General features: G+C 41.8%; 1 protein-coding gene across 12 annotated transcripts in view; it reads left to right on the top strand.

Moving 5' to 3' along the window:
* The window catches only part of kiaa1109 (KIAA1109 ortholog), a 140,672-nt gene that overhangs the window by 37,758 nt on the left and 84,389 nt on the right, over positions 1-18,525 (top strand). For all 12 annotated transcript variants that reach the window (XM_075447490.1, XM_075447496.1, XM_075447493.1 and 9 more), the window contains exons 22-31: positions 1,165-1,341; positions 3,204-3,332; positions 3,785-3,904; positions 8,722-9,062; positions 10,171-10,421; positions 11,144-11,384; positions 12,757-13,248; positions 15,256-15,535; positions 17,177-17,314; positions 17,446-17,516. In XM_075447490.1, the coding sequence (XP_075303605.1) occupies positions 1,165-1,341; positions 3,204-3,332; positions 3,785-3,904; positions 8,722-9,062; positions 10,171-10,421; positions 11,144-11,384; positions 12,757-13,248; positions 15,256-15,535; positions 17,177-17,314; positions 17,446-17,516 (2,240 nt within the window). The remainder of the gene's footprint in view (positions 1-1,164; positions 1,342-3,203; positions 3,333-3,784; positions 3,905-8,721; positions 9,063-10,170; positions 10,422-11,143; positions 11,385-12,756; positions 13,249-15,255; positions 15,536-17,176; positions 17,315-17,445; positions 17,517-18,525) is intronic.

Genomic DNA, 18,525 nt, shown 5'->3' with positions numbered 1-18,525 from the left:
TATTATTTATTTATTAGCTACTTGACTAATTAGAATTTTGAATAAAGTATTTTTCTGTTCTATTTCTTTTCTATTCTATTTCTGACATAAGAACATCAAAAAGTGCATTAAAAACTTCTCTAAATAAATAGAACCTGAGGTAACAACAATGCTGTTTTTCACTTTAAAATACTAAAAAGAATATTTTGGTCACAAAATGTTGTCTCCCTTTTGAAATGAAATGAAAGTAACATCCTGGTCATATCTGACCGTAGCACATCACAAGGTGCGTTTGGAGTTGGCGGTAAAATAAAACGGCATCGGTCCGTTAAAACGACGGTTTTTCGTCTGAGGGCTGAGAGACACTCGGGTGTTGCTTCTAGGCCGCGGGCCGCCATTTGAACAGCCCTGTAGTAGACGCAGCCGCCCCCCACGGGGCTGATTTTAGCTTTAAACCACAACTCCCAGGTCCAGAGTAACTCGTGAAGCTGTTTGAAATGTGAATAAAAACCAACAACATTCCTCTCCCAAAGGTCCAGCAGCTGGGCTCCTCAGTTCCAGATGTTTACAGATGTTGTTAAAAGAAGAAACATGGACCTGTCCCAATACTTATGAGACGCGTTGCTGCCATCAGATTTAATATAAGCTCATATTTTTCAGTTAAATGTCTCACTTTCCTCATTTAATTTCCATTTTACAGTTTAAATTGACAGATTTCTGGTTTATTTTGTCAGTAATCGGGCAGAAAATCAACGTTCTTCTTTGTATTTGTGGAAACGATAACAGCAGCAGCTCTTGCTGGCGTCTGTTGTCCATCTCGCCGGTTACAGCATCGGTCTAACACGGTGAATAATTCCTGCTCCGTGGGGCCGACAGTAGCTGCACAGCCGGCTCTTTAAGGTGGAACCTGAGAGGATGACTCAGTCATAGGAAAACAAGCTAAATAAAATCTGCTCTCAGCCACATTTATAAATAAGCAGCTCCGTGTTTTTTTTATTTTTTTATGTATATTTTAGTCATGACTCGAATCCTTTTTCCCAGACACATTCGCCCCCTCCAGCGGGATGCAACGCCCTTTCTGTGCCGCATGTTGGGATGTTACAAAGAGAAATAACAGCTTATGCTCGAGGAAGAGACTCTTTGTGAGGATCACTTTTCCGTCTGATCTCTGGTTTTTGCCTCCAGCGTCCGACGGCGGACGGCGTGCTGAGGGACGGACACCTGAGTCTGTCTGGCTTGCAGATGAGGGCGCACGCCATGTTCTCGGCTCAGGGCCTTCCTCTGGGCAGCGACACTCTGGAGTACGCCTGGCTTATCGACATGCAGGCCGGGGGGCTCACCGGCAGGGTCACCGCTCCTCAGGTGTGTGGTTTTTTGTTTTTATATCAGCTGGAGTTAAAGAACATTAAGGCGAGACACGGCAGGATAAAACAGTGGTCAATTTTGAGATTTTGGGCCAGTCTACTCCTTCAACATGTGTTCTTTCAATCTGCTATAAAGAAAACATTGAAAACATAAATTAAAACGTTTATTTTATTACATTTCGTTTACTCGCAGCAGCACGTTTCGCCCGAATTGACCAAAAAGTTAGCGTTCCAACGCGCCATGCCGAGCTTCGAGCTTTAACTTGTGTTCTTTATTAATAAGATAATTTTATTCAATATTAGTATTACTAAGGGCCTGAGTATTTATTCTGTTTTTGAGCAATTGTTTCCAATACAGATGTATTAAATTCCCCTATTTAAATCTTTAAATGCCGTTTTCTCAAAATCTGTTTTTTGTATTTTTCCAGTATCAATATCTCAGCCTATGGAGCACCTACTAACACCAAACTTTCCAGTTATACACTTCGCAGTATTCTGAAGATATTTACAGAAGGATTTGTTGATAAATCATTCCTGGCCTGGTTTATGTGACATTATAAGAAAAAAATATTGCAAAAATCTATGGGTTTTTTTTTAGGCTATGGACAGTATATTTTGATTTCCTAGGAAATGAAAGCAGATATCCTGAAATCCCTCCATAATTTTCTTTTCATTTTGTGTGTAAACAAAATGAAAAAAGAATTTTGCACCTGGCTTTATCATATGTTCAGATCTATCTTCCGGAAATATATGCAAATGTGCGCATATTTAATGAGATAATGCCTAATTTGCATAATTAAACATACAAATTTATAAAACTTGTAATACATTTTTTTTTCATACTTGTATAAGCAATCAACTAAGGAAGTTTCATGGTGATGTCTATTATTTTAAAACGTTACCCCATTCACCTGTAGTGTCTCGCCTTAAAAGCTAGTTGGGTTAGGGTTAGTTTTCTCAAAATCAGTTTTTTGTATTTTTCCAGTATCAATATCTCAGCCTATGGAGCACCTACTAACACCAAACTTTCCAGTTATACGCTTAGCAGTATTCTGAAGATACTTACAGAAGGATTTGTTGATAAATCATTCCTGGCCTGATTTATGTGACATTATAATCAAGAAATATGGCGAAAATCAATTCTTTTTAGGCTATGGACAGTATATTTTGATTTCCTAGGAAATGAAAGCAGATATCCTGAAATCCCTCCATAATTTTCTTTTCATTTTGTGTGTAAACATAATGAAAAAAGAATTTTGCGCCTGGCTTTATCATATGTTCAGATCTATCTTCCGGAAATATATGCAAATGTGCACATATTTAATGAGATAATGCCTAATTTGCATAATTAAACATACAAATTTATAAAACTTGTAATACATTTTTTTTTCATACTTGTATAAGTAATCAACTAAGGAAGTTTCATGGTGATATCTATTATTTTAAAATGTTACCCCATTCACCTGTAGTGTCTCGCCTTAAAAGCTAGTTAGGGTTAGTTTTCTCAAAATCAGTTTTTTTGTATTTTTCCAGTATCAATATCTCAGCCTATGGAGCACCTACTAACACCAAACTTTCCAGTTATACACTTAGCAGTATTCTGAAGATACTTACAGAAGGATTTGTTGATAAATCATTCCTGGCCTGATTTATGTGACATTATAATAAAAAAATATGGCGAAAATCAATGTTTTTTTAGGCTATGGACAGTATATTTTGAATTCCTGAGGAAGTTTCATGTTTTAAAATATTACCCCATTGACCTGTAGTGTCTCGCCTTAAGAAGATAAGTTAGCGAGCTGAGTTAGCGAGCTGAGTTACCCTTTTTATTTCCTCTTTCTCTGTGTTTGTGACCGTAAGGTGGCCAGCATAATCGAGTGGGGCGAGTCTTTCCTATTCCACGTCGTTTCTCGAGAGTTCCAGCTGGAACAACCCAAGCCCTCCGTCATCTGCCAGCACGGCGTCGATCGGCGCATCTGCGACGCAAAGGTACAAACTGGCAGCAAAGCGTGAGGCGAGCTTATTTTCTGATGCAGCTGGCGAAGCTGTGTGTCCGAATGCTGCTAAATTGGATCGTTACAGCTGGAGGCCTTGAATGTTGGTCAGATTTATCCTGTGTGATCTGATACCAAAAACAGAAACCTTTTCTCTAATGAAGCTCGACTCAGAAAGGCCACAGTTTAAGAAACAGAAAAGGCGACAGCACACATCTATTTCTGTGCTCGCAGCTGCCTTCCATCGGAGGCGTACGCGCCGCTGTTGATGGGCTCAGTCAAGTTCAGAGATGCTTGCTCGTATGTGTAGACTAACAAGGTTTTTTTTAAAGCTCTACCCCAGAGCCCTCATTAGTTTCTGACAACTGAGCAGCTGTGGCCGCGGGCAGAATGTAAAGCGCAGTCAAAGACTGTGAGAAAGCCTCTGAACACTGGTTTGTCTTCCAGCTGAGCTGCCTGCCTGGTCACTGTCGCACATCAGAGGACCTGAAGTACACCATGACGCGGCTGGCCATGGACGGAGTCGACCTGTTTTTCGTGGAGCACGGCTGCGCCGCCAATATCAAGGTAACGATTCGCCCTGAGCACCGAGGATGTGTAAAGAAAAGACTTCAAAATCAAGGGAAGAGCCACTTTTACCACAACATACTAAAGTCCCCTTTTGCAAATATGCATTTCTACATATAAAAAAGAAACAACCTAGCCAATACATTTTCAATTAAGACCACATTTACCTTAATACTGGGATGAGCAAAAGCTGGCGTGCATGTCCTCGACTTTCTTCATGTTGTATTTGTAGTTTGTTGTTGTAATCGGTCTTAATTTCGTCAGCTTTTTTTAAATTTAGTCTTAGTCTTAGTCACAATGTCGAAAATTAATTTTAGTCTTAGTCCTATTTAGTCATTTTAGTCAACACTGTACAGAATAAAACTTCTCCACACACTGATTCTCTTTTTAACATATATCACACACTGCCCAGCTCCAACAAACTGTATACCGGTATCCGAGCCCGACGCCATGACTGGACTGCAAAGTTGAACTAGCTACGGCTAAGTTATAGCTAGCTACCGGCTACGTTACTTGACATGGGAAGCGCGAGGCTCTGTGGGACAGGCGCCGTGCAGGGACAAACAGGGCAACAGCGCGCAATCTTCTATGAAGTTCAAGAAACACTTATATTAACAATTACAAATGACAAATTAATTATAAACAGTTACATTTTTTAATGTCCATTCGTCCATGGCTTGTAAATTTCGTCTTGTCTTAGTCTCGTTAACGAAAATCATTTTTTATTCTCGTCATATTTTTATTTTCTGGAAGCAATTTTGTGCGTCATCGTCACGGGAAAAAGGGGCGTTAACGAAATTTTATTTGACATTTTGTACTGGATGTTGGTTGATATTACTCCGCCACCGCTAAGAAAATAGTGCGAGCATGAACGAGCTGCCAAATAAAACACGACAGAAGCAACTTTTCGCAACGAAATTTGATATGGATTACCAGTGCACACCAGTAACCACTCCGGTGAGTTGATGATTTTGAAAACGGACGTTTATGGTGCTTTTACGGACCTTTTAGGACATGCACATGACTTGCCGTTCTGAAGCAGGTTGAGAAGAATCAAAATTAGGCAAATACCGGAGAGAGCAGTAAACATCAAAAAAGCGGTGAGGGGGGTTCTAAAACATTGCAGACGACTCAGAAAAGAGGCTTAATGTTGAAAATACCGGAGTTCTCCTTTAATACTACAAAAATGCAAACTTAATAAAAATACTTAATACTGTGCAGTATTCGCTGTGTGTTATTTGAAAAAATGTATTGTCATTGTTACCATATTGTTATAAGCTACTATGCGAGTGCGAGCTGCCAATTAAAGCTTGAGGAGCCGCGTAATGAGTATCTCTGTGTTTAGGCCTCGGCAGCTGTCCCGACTGATGTCAGGACAGCTGAGTCGCTGCCCATCTTTCGCCGCAGGCTGCAAACCCATCTCTTCAGGAAACACTACCCTGATCCGCCCTCTTAGGACATCACCTGCTCCGTCCTAGTTCCTTACGCACTTATTGTTTCCTCCACCACTGGCACCCTCTATACTTTCATTACCCCTACCCGAACCAGGGTTTGCATCCCCGCCCCGCTGTGACTGGTGTGCAGTTGGTGAGAGGCTGGGGTAGATTATGGTTTTTGTGGTGTGAGGGGCAGTGTTGGCTGGCATTAGGGGGGTGACTCTGGGACGCCAGTGGTCACTCTCTAGCCTCCTGGAGGTGTCGTGGGCCCAACTAGACGAAACACTGATGGAAGGAGGTTCCCACCTGATGACCCCACTGACATGTTGGTCAGCACTGCTCACTGGTCTATATTATAGGGAATTACTCACTGAGTCTGGTCTAGGGGGGGGCGATATGGAAAAATGTTGTATCACGTTTTTTTTTTGCATAAAATCACGATTTCGATTTTTTTATCACGACCTTCCATCCAAAAAAAAAAAGACCAATTACAGTAGAGTTAAGTCGACATGCTGAACCACAGAAGAGCTAAGGAGTAAAAGAAATAATTTGGCAATCAACACATTGTAATTCAACTGTAACCCAATTCAAGATGAAAAATAATGATCTAATTAATGACATCTGACACAGTGAGAGTGAAGCAACCGGAAATAGAAACACGAACCACTGATAACGACTTGACTCCACCTCACGATGCCATTTAGCAACAGATGAGCAACGCTGCATGTTCATTTACTGCAGCCACAGTCACGCACTGCCATCACCAGAGCGCCCTAAAGAATACTTTCCAACTGTGTAATGTTTGTCACGGTCGCGGTGCATCCCTTTTCTCTTGCACCGTAGTTAGCTTACGAGCTAGCGGTTTCCTCATCCGACCCGAGAGTGCTGCTGCTGGCCGTGGGTTTCTCCCGTGCGCCGCTATGGATGTGCTGTGGATGGTGCCGCTGCTGCTGTTCCTATTCCTGATGTGGGCCAGCAGCAGTGGGTTAGGGTAGAAGAAAACCCGAACCAATTCCAAATTACAGAGGTGGAGTTCCTCCTCTTCACCAGCTCGTCGGCTTGGCTTTCAGCCATGGCTGTCCATGCGTTTTCTAAGTTTTTACAAACACAACATGGAGGCGTGTAAGAAAGTGTCACGACGCACAGTTCGCTATGATTGGTCGGTTAGGTTAAAGGGGAAGTTCGCCATTTTGCACATTAAGTCCTGTTTTTAGGTAGTCTGGGGTGAATTATAGATGTTCTGATCACAATTTGGACATTTGGTGCTGAACGGAGCATTTAGGTATCCACTGCTGCAGCCCCCCCACCTTTGCATTGAGTCAATGACCACTCAAGCAAACAATCATAAAACGGCATTAAACTTTCGTTTGCAGAGACATGAAACTCACCGTGTGGTCTGTGGTGGACAGCGATACGTTGGCTCGAAAATCACCGCGAAATACGCTTCCAGAGAAGTTATATTACCATTATTGTCCGTCCTCATTGATTTGTATTGTACACAAACAACGCACTATTGCCACCTAGTGGCTGGATGTCTTGCTGCTGCTATTCAACGGTGTCCGGAAAAATAGGTCCACCAAATGCTAAAACAACTGTTAGAAGGCACATTTCGCTGCGATTTTCGGGTCAATTTCGATAAATTGACCCGAAAATCGCAGCGAAATGTGCCTTCTAACAGTTGTTTTAGGATTTGGTGGACCTATTAATGTGCAAAATGGCGAACTTCCCCTTTAAGGACGCCCTACGTCTGCCGCATCGGCGGGAACCAGCATTAAAAAAAAAAATAAAAAATCATTGCACTGATTGGCAAAGGCGACCTATACGGTTTCTCTAATTTGGTAGATCGCCTGCGATTCTCATCTCTTCCTCGCCAGTCATGATTTTATATCGTCAGATCGCGCACCCCTAGTCTGGTCCTTTATTTTATTTTTATTTTTTTATTTTCTTTAGCACAAGTTTCTTGTGTTTATATTGAATCCTAAATTGTCTTTGTTTCCTAAATTGTCTTCCCATCTGTCTCGGTACCTAACTTACTCTAGCACTAGTTCTGCTCTTAGCTGTTTGGTTTTGAAAGGAAATGCACTTATGATTTCTTGTGACCTGAAGTTCTTTTGCCTACCGATGTTGAACGCACTTATTCTAAGTTGCTTTGGTTAAAAGCGTCTGCAGAATGACCGTAATGTAATGTAATGTAATGTATGCTTCTCCGTCGCCATCCGTTTTACAGAATTTCAGCTATGAGCCTTGAACCGAGACCAACCTCTCAAATTCTCTGACTAACTCCAATGTTAAGTTTGGTAGTACACACAAAAATCACAAAATTCCTTCAACCAATACCTCAGCAACAGTTTTTACTGCTAAAATTGAACTATTTTCAGCTTTTTTTAGCATGTTCAGCTCATAAGCATTCTCACTGCTGTTTCGCAGGAACAGCTCTTTCTAGTTGATGTTGAAATGCAAATAATTTTGACCAAATGTTGACCGGCACAAAAATGGCGGTGTTGATGTTCTGAGAGGAAGGAGCTAAACCGGAAAAGTGATTCTGATTCTGAATGCCTTAATGCATTCTCACGATAAAACAAAATTACCTTCCAGTAGGGTCACAGCAGTGCACAAACTGCAGAACTTCTACAGTTAATTACAGTTCAAGGTTGTGAGTTTCCAGAAAGTCCTTATAAGGTTTCCATGAGTGAGCAAAATTCTTTTTTTTTTTTTTTACAATATATGTTAGTTCAGATGTCAAATTTAACCTGCTGTTCACATTTTTTTTTTTTCCACTTTATTTACTGGTTTTCACAATTTAAAATGATACATAAGACATACAGAAATACAGATATATAAGAACCCCCCCCCTACCCCAAGGGGACAAGCGAAAAAAAAACATAATAACTAAAGAAATGAACACAAAATAAAGGTGTGTGAGAGAGCATTCATGTGGTTTTCAGTAATGATGAATAACAATATATACATGACATATCAAAACGTTATACCTGTCCGAGCAGGTATGTAATAAAAGGTTGCCATAACCTGCTGAAATTATTATTAGGACGTCGTAGAGCCAGTCTAATCTTCTCTAGCTTCAGGAGTTGTAGCGTATCTCTAACCCAAAGTTTGTAGGAGGGTGGAGCAGCCTGCTTCCAATTAAGTAAAATTATTCTTCTCGCTATGAGGGTCTGCTGTTCACATTTTAAACTGTTGGTGCAGTAAATCCCAGATCGCTGCCAGATGTTGGAAGGGCAGCGGTCATTTTCTGGCCCTTTTGTGTGATTAAAATAAGCAGCTGGACATTTTGAGGCTCATGTGTCGACTCAGCCGTGCAGGTTGTCGGTTAATAAACACGTTTGATTGTTTTTTTTTCCCCTCTTTTCTCCCCCTCTGCAGACTGGAGTTGTCCGTGTGGCCAACTGTAACCTGCACAACCAGGCGGTGGGCGAGGGCATCAGCGCCATGGTGCAGGACGTAAACATCCGACAGTACATCGAGCAGCAGCAGCAGCACAGCGAGGCCGCCAGGCTGCTGCTGGCCGGGCAGGGTCCGGGTCCCGGGCAGGGTCTCGGTCAGGGTCTCGGTCCGCTGCCTCTGCTGCGGCGCTCCGTCTGGCTGGAGGCCGGCTCGGTCAACCTCAACCTCATCACGGCAGACATCGCCCTGGCTGCCGACCACCCGGCCAAATGTGAAGTCCAGAGGCACTTCCTGGAGCTGCACGACGCTCACACCAAAAGGTGGAACGCACACTCGTCCGTTTGCTCTGACTTCGCCTCTGAGCTCGACGGTGTAGCAGCTCAGCGGTGATGATTTAAAGGGATAGTTCGCCTCTTTTGGCATGAAGCTGTATGACATCCCATATCAGCAACATCATTTCTGAACATCTTCTTACCCCCTGCTGCGTCCTGTGAGCAGAGTTCCAGCCTCGTTTTGGTGTTGATGAAGGTAGTCCGGCTAGTTGGCACATAAACAAAAGAGAAGGAAAGGAAACAAAAGGAAACGAAAGGAAAGGAAATGAAACAAAAGAAAAGGAAAGGAAACAAAAGAAAAGGAAAGGAAACAAAAGGAAGGGAAAGGAAACAAAAGAAAAGGAAAGGAAACAAAAGAAAAGGAAAGGAAACAAAAGGAAGGGAAAGGAAACAAAAGAAAAGGAAAGGAAACAAAAGAAAAGGAAAGGAAACAAAAGGAAGGGAAAGGAAACAAAAGAAAAGGAAAGGAAACAAAAGGAAGGGAAAGGAAACGAAAGAAAAGGAAAGGAAACAAAAGAAAAGGAAAGGAAACAAAAGGAAGGGAAAGGAAACGAAAGAAAAGGAAAGGAAACGAAAGGAAAGGAAAGGAAACAAAAAGAAAGCAAAGAGAAGGAAATGAAACAAAAGGAAAGGAAAAGAAATTAAAGGAAAGGAAAGACGCCTGCCGACAGCCGCGCCTGTTGATGGTCTGACTTTTTCCTGGAGAACGATTTTGTGATGCAAATGTATCACTCTGTTGAACGCATATTGTTCTGAGAAGCAAAACGCTTTATTTTTGTGGCCCCAGCCAACTAGCCGGACTACCTTCATCAACACCAAAACGAGGCTGGAACTCTGCTCACAGGACGCAGCAGGGGGTAAGAAGATGTTCAGAAATGATGCTGCTGATATGGGATGTCATACAGCTTCATGTCAAAAGAGGCGAACTGTCCCTTTAAAACGCGTTTCACACAACAGTGGACGCTGACACTTATTTTCAGAGGGGAACTGACTCCTCTGTGGTATCACACCTCTGTAGAGTGAGTCACCGATCAGCTCATAATGTAACGCAGATGTTTGAAACTAAAGGAGAGGATTCTGTTTCTTCTCTCTCCAGACTCTGGTTCCTGTGGCCCGACGAGCCCAGCATCCGCAACAAGCGCGGCAGGAACCGCTGCGGCTGCCTGGGAGGCTGCCGGTTCTTCGGAGGCACCAACATGGGCCTGGACTTCTTCAGGCTGGAGGACCTGACGCCTTCCTCCTCGTCCGCCTTCTCCTCTTCCAGCACCGAGTCGGACATGTGCTACGGCCGGTCTTTGCTGCAGCCGGGGGAGTGGATCATCACAAAGGAAACTCCCAAAGTGGATGGTACGGATCTGTTAGGGATTACTCTGCACGTCCTTATTCCTGTATTAATAGAAGCGATTGGAGCCTCTCGGCCGTGGGGAAGGATTACAGGCTGTTTATGTGGGAGTTCACTGCAGAAATGAGAGATCTTGAGCTTCCTGTCATAGTTTTATCTGCCAGATGAATTAAATTGGCCAATTTTATTGTTATTTACAGGGTGGCCACGGGTCCTAAAAAAGTCTTAAATCAATTTTCCTGAAAATAAGACCTTAAAAAGTATTAAATTGTCTTAAATTCAGATTAAATATTTGTGTATTTTTCTTTTTGCTCTAAAGGAACAGTATTTATTTATTTTTTTTTAATATATTTACTTGATTTTATAAGCATTAAATGTTCTAAAAATATTGTAATACATTTAATTTAGGACAGTGATGACATTTTTGTGATCTTTTCGCATGACACACATTTAGTCGATGTTCTTAAACTCAACCGTCATTTGACCATACTGTCAGTGTGTTTACTTGGTATTTCCATCGTACGTTTGGTCTTAAATTTCATTTAGAAGTGGTATTAAAAGGTCTTAAAAAGTCTTAAATTTAGCTTGTTTATACCTGTATACACCCTGTGTTTATTTAAATCAAAGCACTTTGGTCAACCCAGGTTGTTATAAGGTGCTGTATAAATAAACGTGACCTTGGCCTCATGAAAGAGACTTTCTGTCTGTCCTATCCCTGTTTTCTCAGGCAAGGTTGTCGGACTCAAAACGGAGACGCACTCCCCCTGCCTGCCCCCGGAGCTGCCTGAGAGGCGTGGCCAGCATCTCCTCAGCCTCCAGGTGCCCCAGCGCTCCCACAGCTCCGCCTCCTCCTCCGAAGAAAACAGCTCCTCCAGCGCTGCCTTACCCCTGCTGGCCGGAGAGAGGGACACCCCGTCGCCTAGCAACGAGGAGCGCACCTTCCCCGTGAACGGCAAAAGTCCCGCTGAGTGAGCATCGTGGCCAATAGTCCCGTAAACTGAGCGTGAACAAAACCCTCCAGATGCTTTCTTTTTTTTTTCTTTTTTTCTTTTCCATTTCCTTTTTGTTCATATATAAGTTTATATTGTTGTTAATATAAAAAGAACAGAGGGATGGAACAGAAATGTACGTGGTCTGTTGGGACATCAACATCTGGGTTTCTTTAAACAGTTAAATAAAACTAGAAAGAGCTGTTCCTGCGAAACAGCAGTGAGAATGCTTATGAGCTGAACATGCTAAAAAAGCTGAAAATAGTTCAACTTTAGCAGTAAAAACTGTTGCTGAGGTATTAGTTGAAGGAATTTTGTGATTTTTGTGAACTACCAAACTTAACATTGGAGTTAGTCAGAGAATTTGAGAGTTTTTTATCTGAGTTAAAGGCTCATAGCTGAAATTCTGTAAATGTGAGCTCTTTAGTAGTTACATTGGCTGAAAGAGGACAATGTTTCCTACATTTTAAGGTATAATTTGTTTCTGTAAGTTAAACTGTATGAAAGTTAGAGGAATTTGTTTGAAAAAATTTAAACTTATCAGCACGCACTCAACTGTGTGCTCATTCATAAAAATCAAGAAGGAGCAAAATGTTCATGTTTTTGAAACTGTCATGTTTCAAAATTGGCTGAAGATTTGAAAAAGCTGAAACAAGTGGTAATAGCTGAATGTCTTGTGACCCATTTAAAGTTTGAATGGTGTCTCTAGCTGAAAGCATGCAAAGGTAGTTGGAAAGATGATTTGGAAGAGCTGAAAGCAGTTTCCATTCATTTGAATGACGGGAAAATTTGAATAAAAGTTGAATATCTTAAAAAGCGTAAAAGTTAAAAACACCAAAACTGATAGCAGGAATCTGCTGAAAGAGCTGAACGTTTTTATACCAAAACTGTAGAAATAGCTGAAAGCATGCAGGAGTAGTGAGGTGCCGAAAACTGGTGGAATAATAATAATAAAGAGAAACAGGAACTTAATAGTGAGAATGCCTTAAAGCATTCTGTCCGTGACTGTTGTACATAGGAGACCCATTCTGACCACAACTTAATAAATCTGTTCATTTGTACGCGAAGTGAAAAAGTAATTTTTTCCATTTTGTATACTTCATTAACTATATCCTTCCATTCCTCTATTGTGGGGGAGTCAGGAAGCAGCCAGTGCCTAGTGATGGTTTTTTTTTACCAACAGATATCAGAACACCAAATAAGTAACTGTAGAAGTGCGCTGGGTGAAAATCATCTTTCCCTAAAATAAAAATGCAAAACTGGAAAGGTATTTTCACATTGGATATACTTTCCAATGTTTTGTGTATCTCCCCGAGATGCTTTCTGAGTCTCGTGTTTGCTCTTGTTGCAGCACGCTGGGGGAGGTCCCGGAGGTCTCGCCCGTCTCGCCCAACAGCTCCCAGGATCGCTCCTCGGTGCGCTCGCCTCTCTGCTCTCCTCTCAAGCGCCAGTCGTCCGTTCACTCCGGTCGGCTGGGCAGCACCAAGAGCCTGTCCGCCGCCGTCTTCGCCGACAAGCCGCCCCCGGTGCTGTCCGGCGGCGTGCAGTTCAGCAGCGAGGTCTCCCGCAGCGACGAGAACGTCCTGGATTCTCCCCGGCAGCGCCGGAGCTACGGCTCCTTTCCCTTCACGCCGTCGGCGGACTCCAACACCTTCCACCAGTACCGCTCCGCCGACTCCAGCATGTCGGTGGCCGACAGCGAGGCCTACTTCTCCGCCGCCGAGGACTTTGAGCCGATCAGCAGCGCCGACGAAGGCCCGGGGACGTACCCGGGGCGCAAGAAGAAGAGGAGGCAGCAGATGCAGCAGCCGCAGCAGCCGCCGTATCACATGGAGAACTACAGGTCAGATAAAGTCCCGTCCTGTGCACGCTCAGAGATTGGTATGGAAGTCTTTCTGTGCCATCAGTTTTAATACGAATTACTAATATTGAATTTTTACAGCATCAAAATCAGACTTTGAAATTGAAAATCCAACAGTGTAAAACAAAAAAAAAATTAATTTCTAAAAAGAAAAATCTGTGGAAAAAAATCAACTTCCAAAAATTAATTGGAAAAAAATTCAATGGAAAAAAATTCAATGGAAAAAAATTCAACTTCCAAAAATTAATTGGAAAAAAATTCAACTTCCAAAAATTAATTGGAAAAAAATTCAACTTCCAAAAATTCAGTGGAAAAAAATTCAACTTAAAAAAATTCAGTGGAAATAGATTAAATTCAGTAAAAAATTAGATGTTTAATTTTTTTACACTGATTTTTATTTTTAGAAATTGATTTTTTTTTTTTACACTGTTGGTTTTTCAAATTCAAAGTCTGATTTTGATGCTGTAAAAATTCAATATTAGAAATTCATATTCAAACTCTGATGGCACAGAAAAACTTCCGTATTTGGACTGAAGACAAGTTTCGGTGCAATCTGTTGGTTTCCTGAGCTGGGAAATTGTTTTTTGAATTGGCTCTATATGGATTATTTTATAAATAATTATGATTACGATGAATTTAATTCCAATTGGCTTGAATTGGACTTTATTATTTAAGTGCCTTGAGATGACATTTGTTGTATTTGGTGCTATATAAATAAAAATGAATTGAATAAATACGGCGCCTGCTGCCAGTGAAGCTAAATGACAGAGTGGAGCCCACAGTAACATCAAAAGAGTCTTATTTTTCATCTGTGAGCGCAGATTGATCTGTCAAGTTCTGACCAAAGTGTAGCCGCTTAGAAATTAAACGAAGCAGCCGTTCTGAAGGATGAATGATTCACGTGATAAATGTAAATGTATTTTATTTATATTTTATTTATTTACGAGGTAAGAATATCGAAGCTCTCCGTTTGTATTATTTTTATCGCTAACTTTGATTTTAAAAAAGTGGAAAGGGAAGAAATTGCTGTTTAAATAATCACCAATTAGAAGAAAAAAGTCAGTAAAAATGTGGAAATAAGCAGCAATAATCTGAATCTTTATTATTCAGACGATAACAAGAAGGTTTTTTTTTGCTCACAGCTGTTTTACGGTGGGGTTTCTGCAGAAACATTTGTGTACCAAACGTCAGTTTCAGTAAAAAAGTAGAAAAGAAAAACAGAATATTCGGATTTTAATCATTACAGAAGTGTTTTACGCACAAATGTCCCAAATATAGAAGATTTACTGTTTAATTTGTGCTCAAAAAGTGGCATTAAATGTAAATGTACTTTATTTCTACAGCCCTTTACAGACGATCCTTACGGTGTACCAAAGTGCTTTACAGCAGGTAATAAATGAAGAGAAGAATAAGTAAAAACAAATAAAAACAATAAAAGAACAGTGAAAGTAATAAAATATAACAAAATCGATTAAGATAAAATAAGGTAAAAGTGCCATCATACTGGGTATTAAAAGCAATCCTAAATAAGTGTAATTAGGACCTCTGGTGGCTCACAGCTGCTGGAATGCATCCACATGATTCCTAATACTCAACAAATCATGACTTTCATTGTTGGAAAAACAACTTTTCTCGGAGGCTAAACACGTCGCAGCTTTGATTTATTACCTGGACGCGATCGTGATTTCAGTGATGTTTGATCCACGGGTATGAATGTTGGAGAAAATTGGATTTCGCTCCTTTTCTATTAGCATAAATTGCTCTCACTTTGACTTCAGCGTGTTTTCCCCGATCGAGCCTGAACAAAAAACAAATATTCAATTTAGTCTCATAGGAAGTTTGAAATGGCACACATGAGGCTCATTTTCAGAGCGGCTATAAAACAAAAAGGTGTTTTTTGGGTTGTTTTAGGCCTTTTCCTACTGAAATAAATCAGCTTTACAGTATTTCTGGCTCTAAATCTAAAGGTAAACGTGTTTCTTTATCTAGCCGGAGCTCCATCTACCACAGCGTTGAGGGTCCCCTCACCTACGTCCTGAACGGGGAGGTGATCACCGAGCCCCGCCCTCTGCCGCCGCCGCCGCCCCCGACCCTCCCCCCTCTGCCCCCCCAGCCCCTGCCCAGCCACACATCCCAGGCCTCCTTCGTCTCGGCCCTGGCCATGGAGGAGGAGAGCTCGGTGGAGGCGGAGAAGACGGCCGAACCGGGCCTGGTGACGCGGCAGCCCCACGTGATGGCGTGCTACCAGAGCTACCTGGCCCATTACCAGGTACCCCCACCGGTCTCAGACCCAAAGCCTGAAGGTTTTACAGAATCCACCCGGCTTAAAGGGATAATCCGGAGTTAAATGCACTTTAGATCAATTTACGGGATGTTGGGAGTACATACGTTGAGTTGACATCAGAATCATGTCATTCGGATGTGTTTTGAGAATTTCGATTTGACCGTTTTTAGCCAAAAGTCGTTAGCCTGGAAGTGAGCGGGGCATATCATGTCACCGCTACAAAACGCTATTTTTATACCTCTTCTACAGCTCCAAACAACATAACACTTACGTGGTAGTGAGTAGAGGGTCCCTAAAGCCAAACCGAAGTGTCCCGAGGTCTTCATGTGGTCGGATAGAGAGTCCAGAATGAATTTAATCAAGCCAGTACCTTTCTGGAAATGTTGCTGCTGCAGCTGCCGCTACAGACCGCGGTGAAGTCGGTTTGATATTGGATAAAATAATATTAATATAAAATAGAGTGTGCATTCAATTGGTGTACAAAAAGGTGTGTGTGGTTGGTACTACACTCACTAGGTCACAAGGCTGGGGAGGTATTGGGAAAAAAAGACACCTTATTTCCTAAAGGCTGAGTTATACTTCTTTTATTTGCCCTTGCGCTTGCGTCTTGCGCTTGTGTTAATGGCTCGAGACGTTTATGCTTCATTTTGCTTTGTCGCTGGTTGCGTGTGCTGCGTGGCGATTCACCGCCAGGACAGTAGGTGGAGTAGCGGGTTTTTTCAATGACAAGCCTACTACGATGAAAGGAAATTCACCGCCAGGAGCTCTTTGGCAAGTCTCTCTTCCATAGATTCATGCTTCTTCTTCTTCTTGTAAATAGATTTTCAACACGTTGGGGGTCTAAACGACTACTTTCTCGCCTGAAAATGTTTCAAATGTTGCTAAAGTTGTATATTTACAGAGTTTAGCCTATAGCTTAAGGGAAATCAGCTTTTCAGGCCGGCTGATTTCGGCTCGGGCAGGAGTGAAGTGCACTGTGTGTAAACGCTCTGCATACTGTCAGATCGATCAAGTAGTTGGCGGTTTTGACCACGCTAGTGGCTTGCGTCTTGCGTGAAGTTTAGAAAATTGAGGTGACACACGCAAGCAAACAAGGGGGGGGCTTGCAACCGCGCAAGGGCTTGCGTTGCGTCTTGCTTTGCGTCTTGCGTTACCGACTATAAACCAGGCTTTATTGTGAATATCTGTCGAATATCCAATATCAAACCGACTTCACCACGGTCTGTAGCGGCAGCTGCAGCAGCAACATTTCCGGAAAGGTACTGGCTTGATTAAATTCATTCTGGACTCTCTATCCGACCACATGAAGACCTCGGGACACTTCGGTTTGGCTTTAGGGACCCTCTACTCACTACCACGTAAGTGTTATGTTGTTTGGAGCTGCAGAAGAGCTATAAAAATAGCGTTTTGTAGCGGTGACATGATATGCCCCGGTCACCTCCAGGCTAACGACTTTTGGCTAAAAACGGTCAAATCGAAATTCTCAAAACACATCCGAATGACATGATTCTGATGTCAACTCAACGTATGTACTCCCAACATCCCGTAAATTGATCTAAAGTGCATTTTACTCCGGATTATCCCTTTAATTCCTCCGTGTTGGTTAATCACTTTTACCTCTTTCAGGTCTCAAACTGGTCTGTCAAGCAGCCCACCAATAAGCGAACCTCCAAGTCTTCTCTGCATCGCCCTCTGGATCTGGACACGCCCACCAGTGAGGAGAGCTCCGCCTCCTTCGACCAGCTCTCTGTCCCCAGCTTTAAGGTCTTTACTTCAGCTTCACAGTATTTGTTCCTCCTGTAACGACGGCTCAATGGTCACTTAAGTTTCAGCAGGTAGACTCTGTCGGAGGGGAAATCGAACGTATTCAAACCTCTTTTACTTTGGCGTCGCAGGTGGTGAAGCAGGGCCTCTCAGCCAGCTCGCTGTTGGACCGAGGACTTCAGCTGATGGATGAGAACAACAGGTAGCAAAACTCGACTTTCTACAGCTCATACAAATACAGCTTCCACAACTTTTTTTTTTTTTTAACTCATATTTTATTTTCACAAAGGTATTCCATTCCATACAGACAGTACACATTTACATTTTACATTTTTGCATTATACTTTACACCATCACAGCTGCTTAGATATCCACTTCAACTTATCCTACACAAATAAATAAGACTAAATACACACATGAATAAATAAAGAAAAACACGAAAAGAGGGTAAAAATTATGTAAGTAAATGAATAAACAAAGTAAATGAAAGTAATAATTACAACTAAAGTACACCTCTCTTATTGCATCAATAAACCCATTACAGGGCTCCATCTCTTTATACATATGGGTCTTTGTAACCTTATTGCAAATGTAATTCGCTCCATCTCATACAATTCCCATACTTTTTTAAGCAGCTTCCACAATTTTAATCAGATATTTATTAGGGCTGGGCAACGATTAAATGTTTAATCTAATTAATCGCATGATTTCCCTGATTAATCACGATTAATCGCATTTGTACGCAAAATCCAAAAATGAATCCAAAAGTAGTGTATAGCTTTTAGCATTTAGCTTTATTTTAAATGTGCTGCCATATGAATGAAAGTGCCATAACATTTGTTGTGCAAACACACTTTTAACATCAGCATCTTTCTGTAGTTTTTATGTAGAAGCCTCGCTCCACTGTCTGTTTCCTTGAATGACTTGCTGCTATCAGTTGTGTGTTTTGCCTTTAAGTGATATTTTAGACTGGAACTACTACGCTGAGAAGACAATTCAACTTGGCAGAGTTTACAGATGACTTTGGTTCTGTCCACTCCGCCGTCTGGAAGAACTTTAAAATGAAAATGGCCGAGTAAAAGTTCCGTACCCTTCTCCATGTTTGGTGGATCCGCCGATTACTTTCTTTTCCTGTTCCACAGCAGACAGCAGCAGACTTTTACAAAATAAAAGCCTGTGAGCAACAGACTTTTACAAAATAAAAGCCTGTG

Source organism: Odontesthes bonariensis, chromosome 17 (assembly GCF_027942865.1).
Source record: "Odontesthes bonariensis isolate fOdoBon6 chromosome 17, fOdoBon6.hap1, whole genome shotgun sequence".
Lineage (NCBI taxonomy): Eukaryota > Metazoa > Chordata > Actinopteri > Atheriniformes > Atherinopsidae > Odontesthes > Odontesthes bonariensis.
This window is presented reverse-complemented; position numbering and strand designations above follow the sequence as displayed.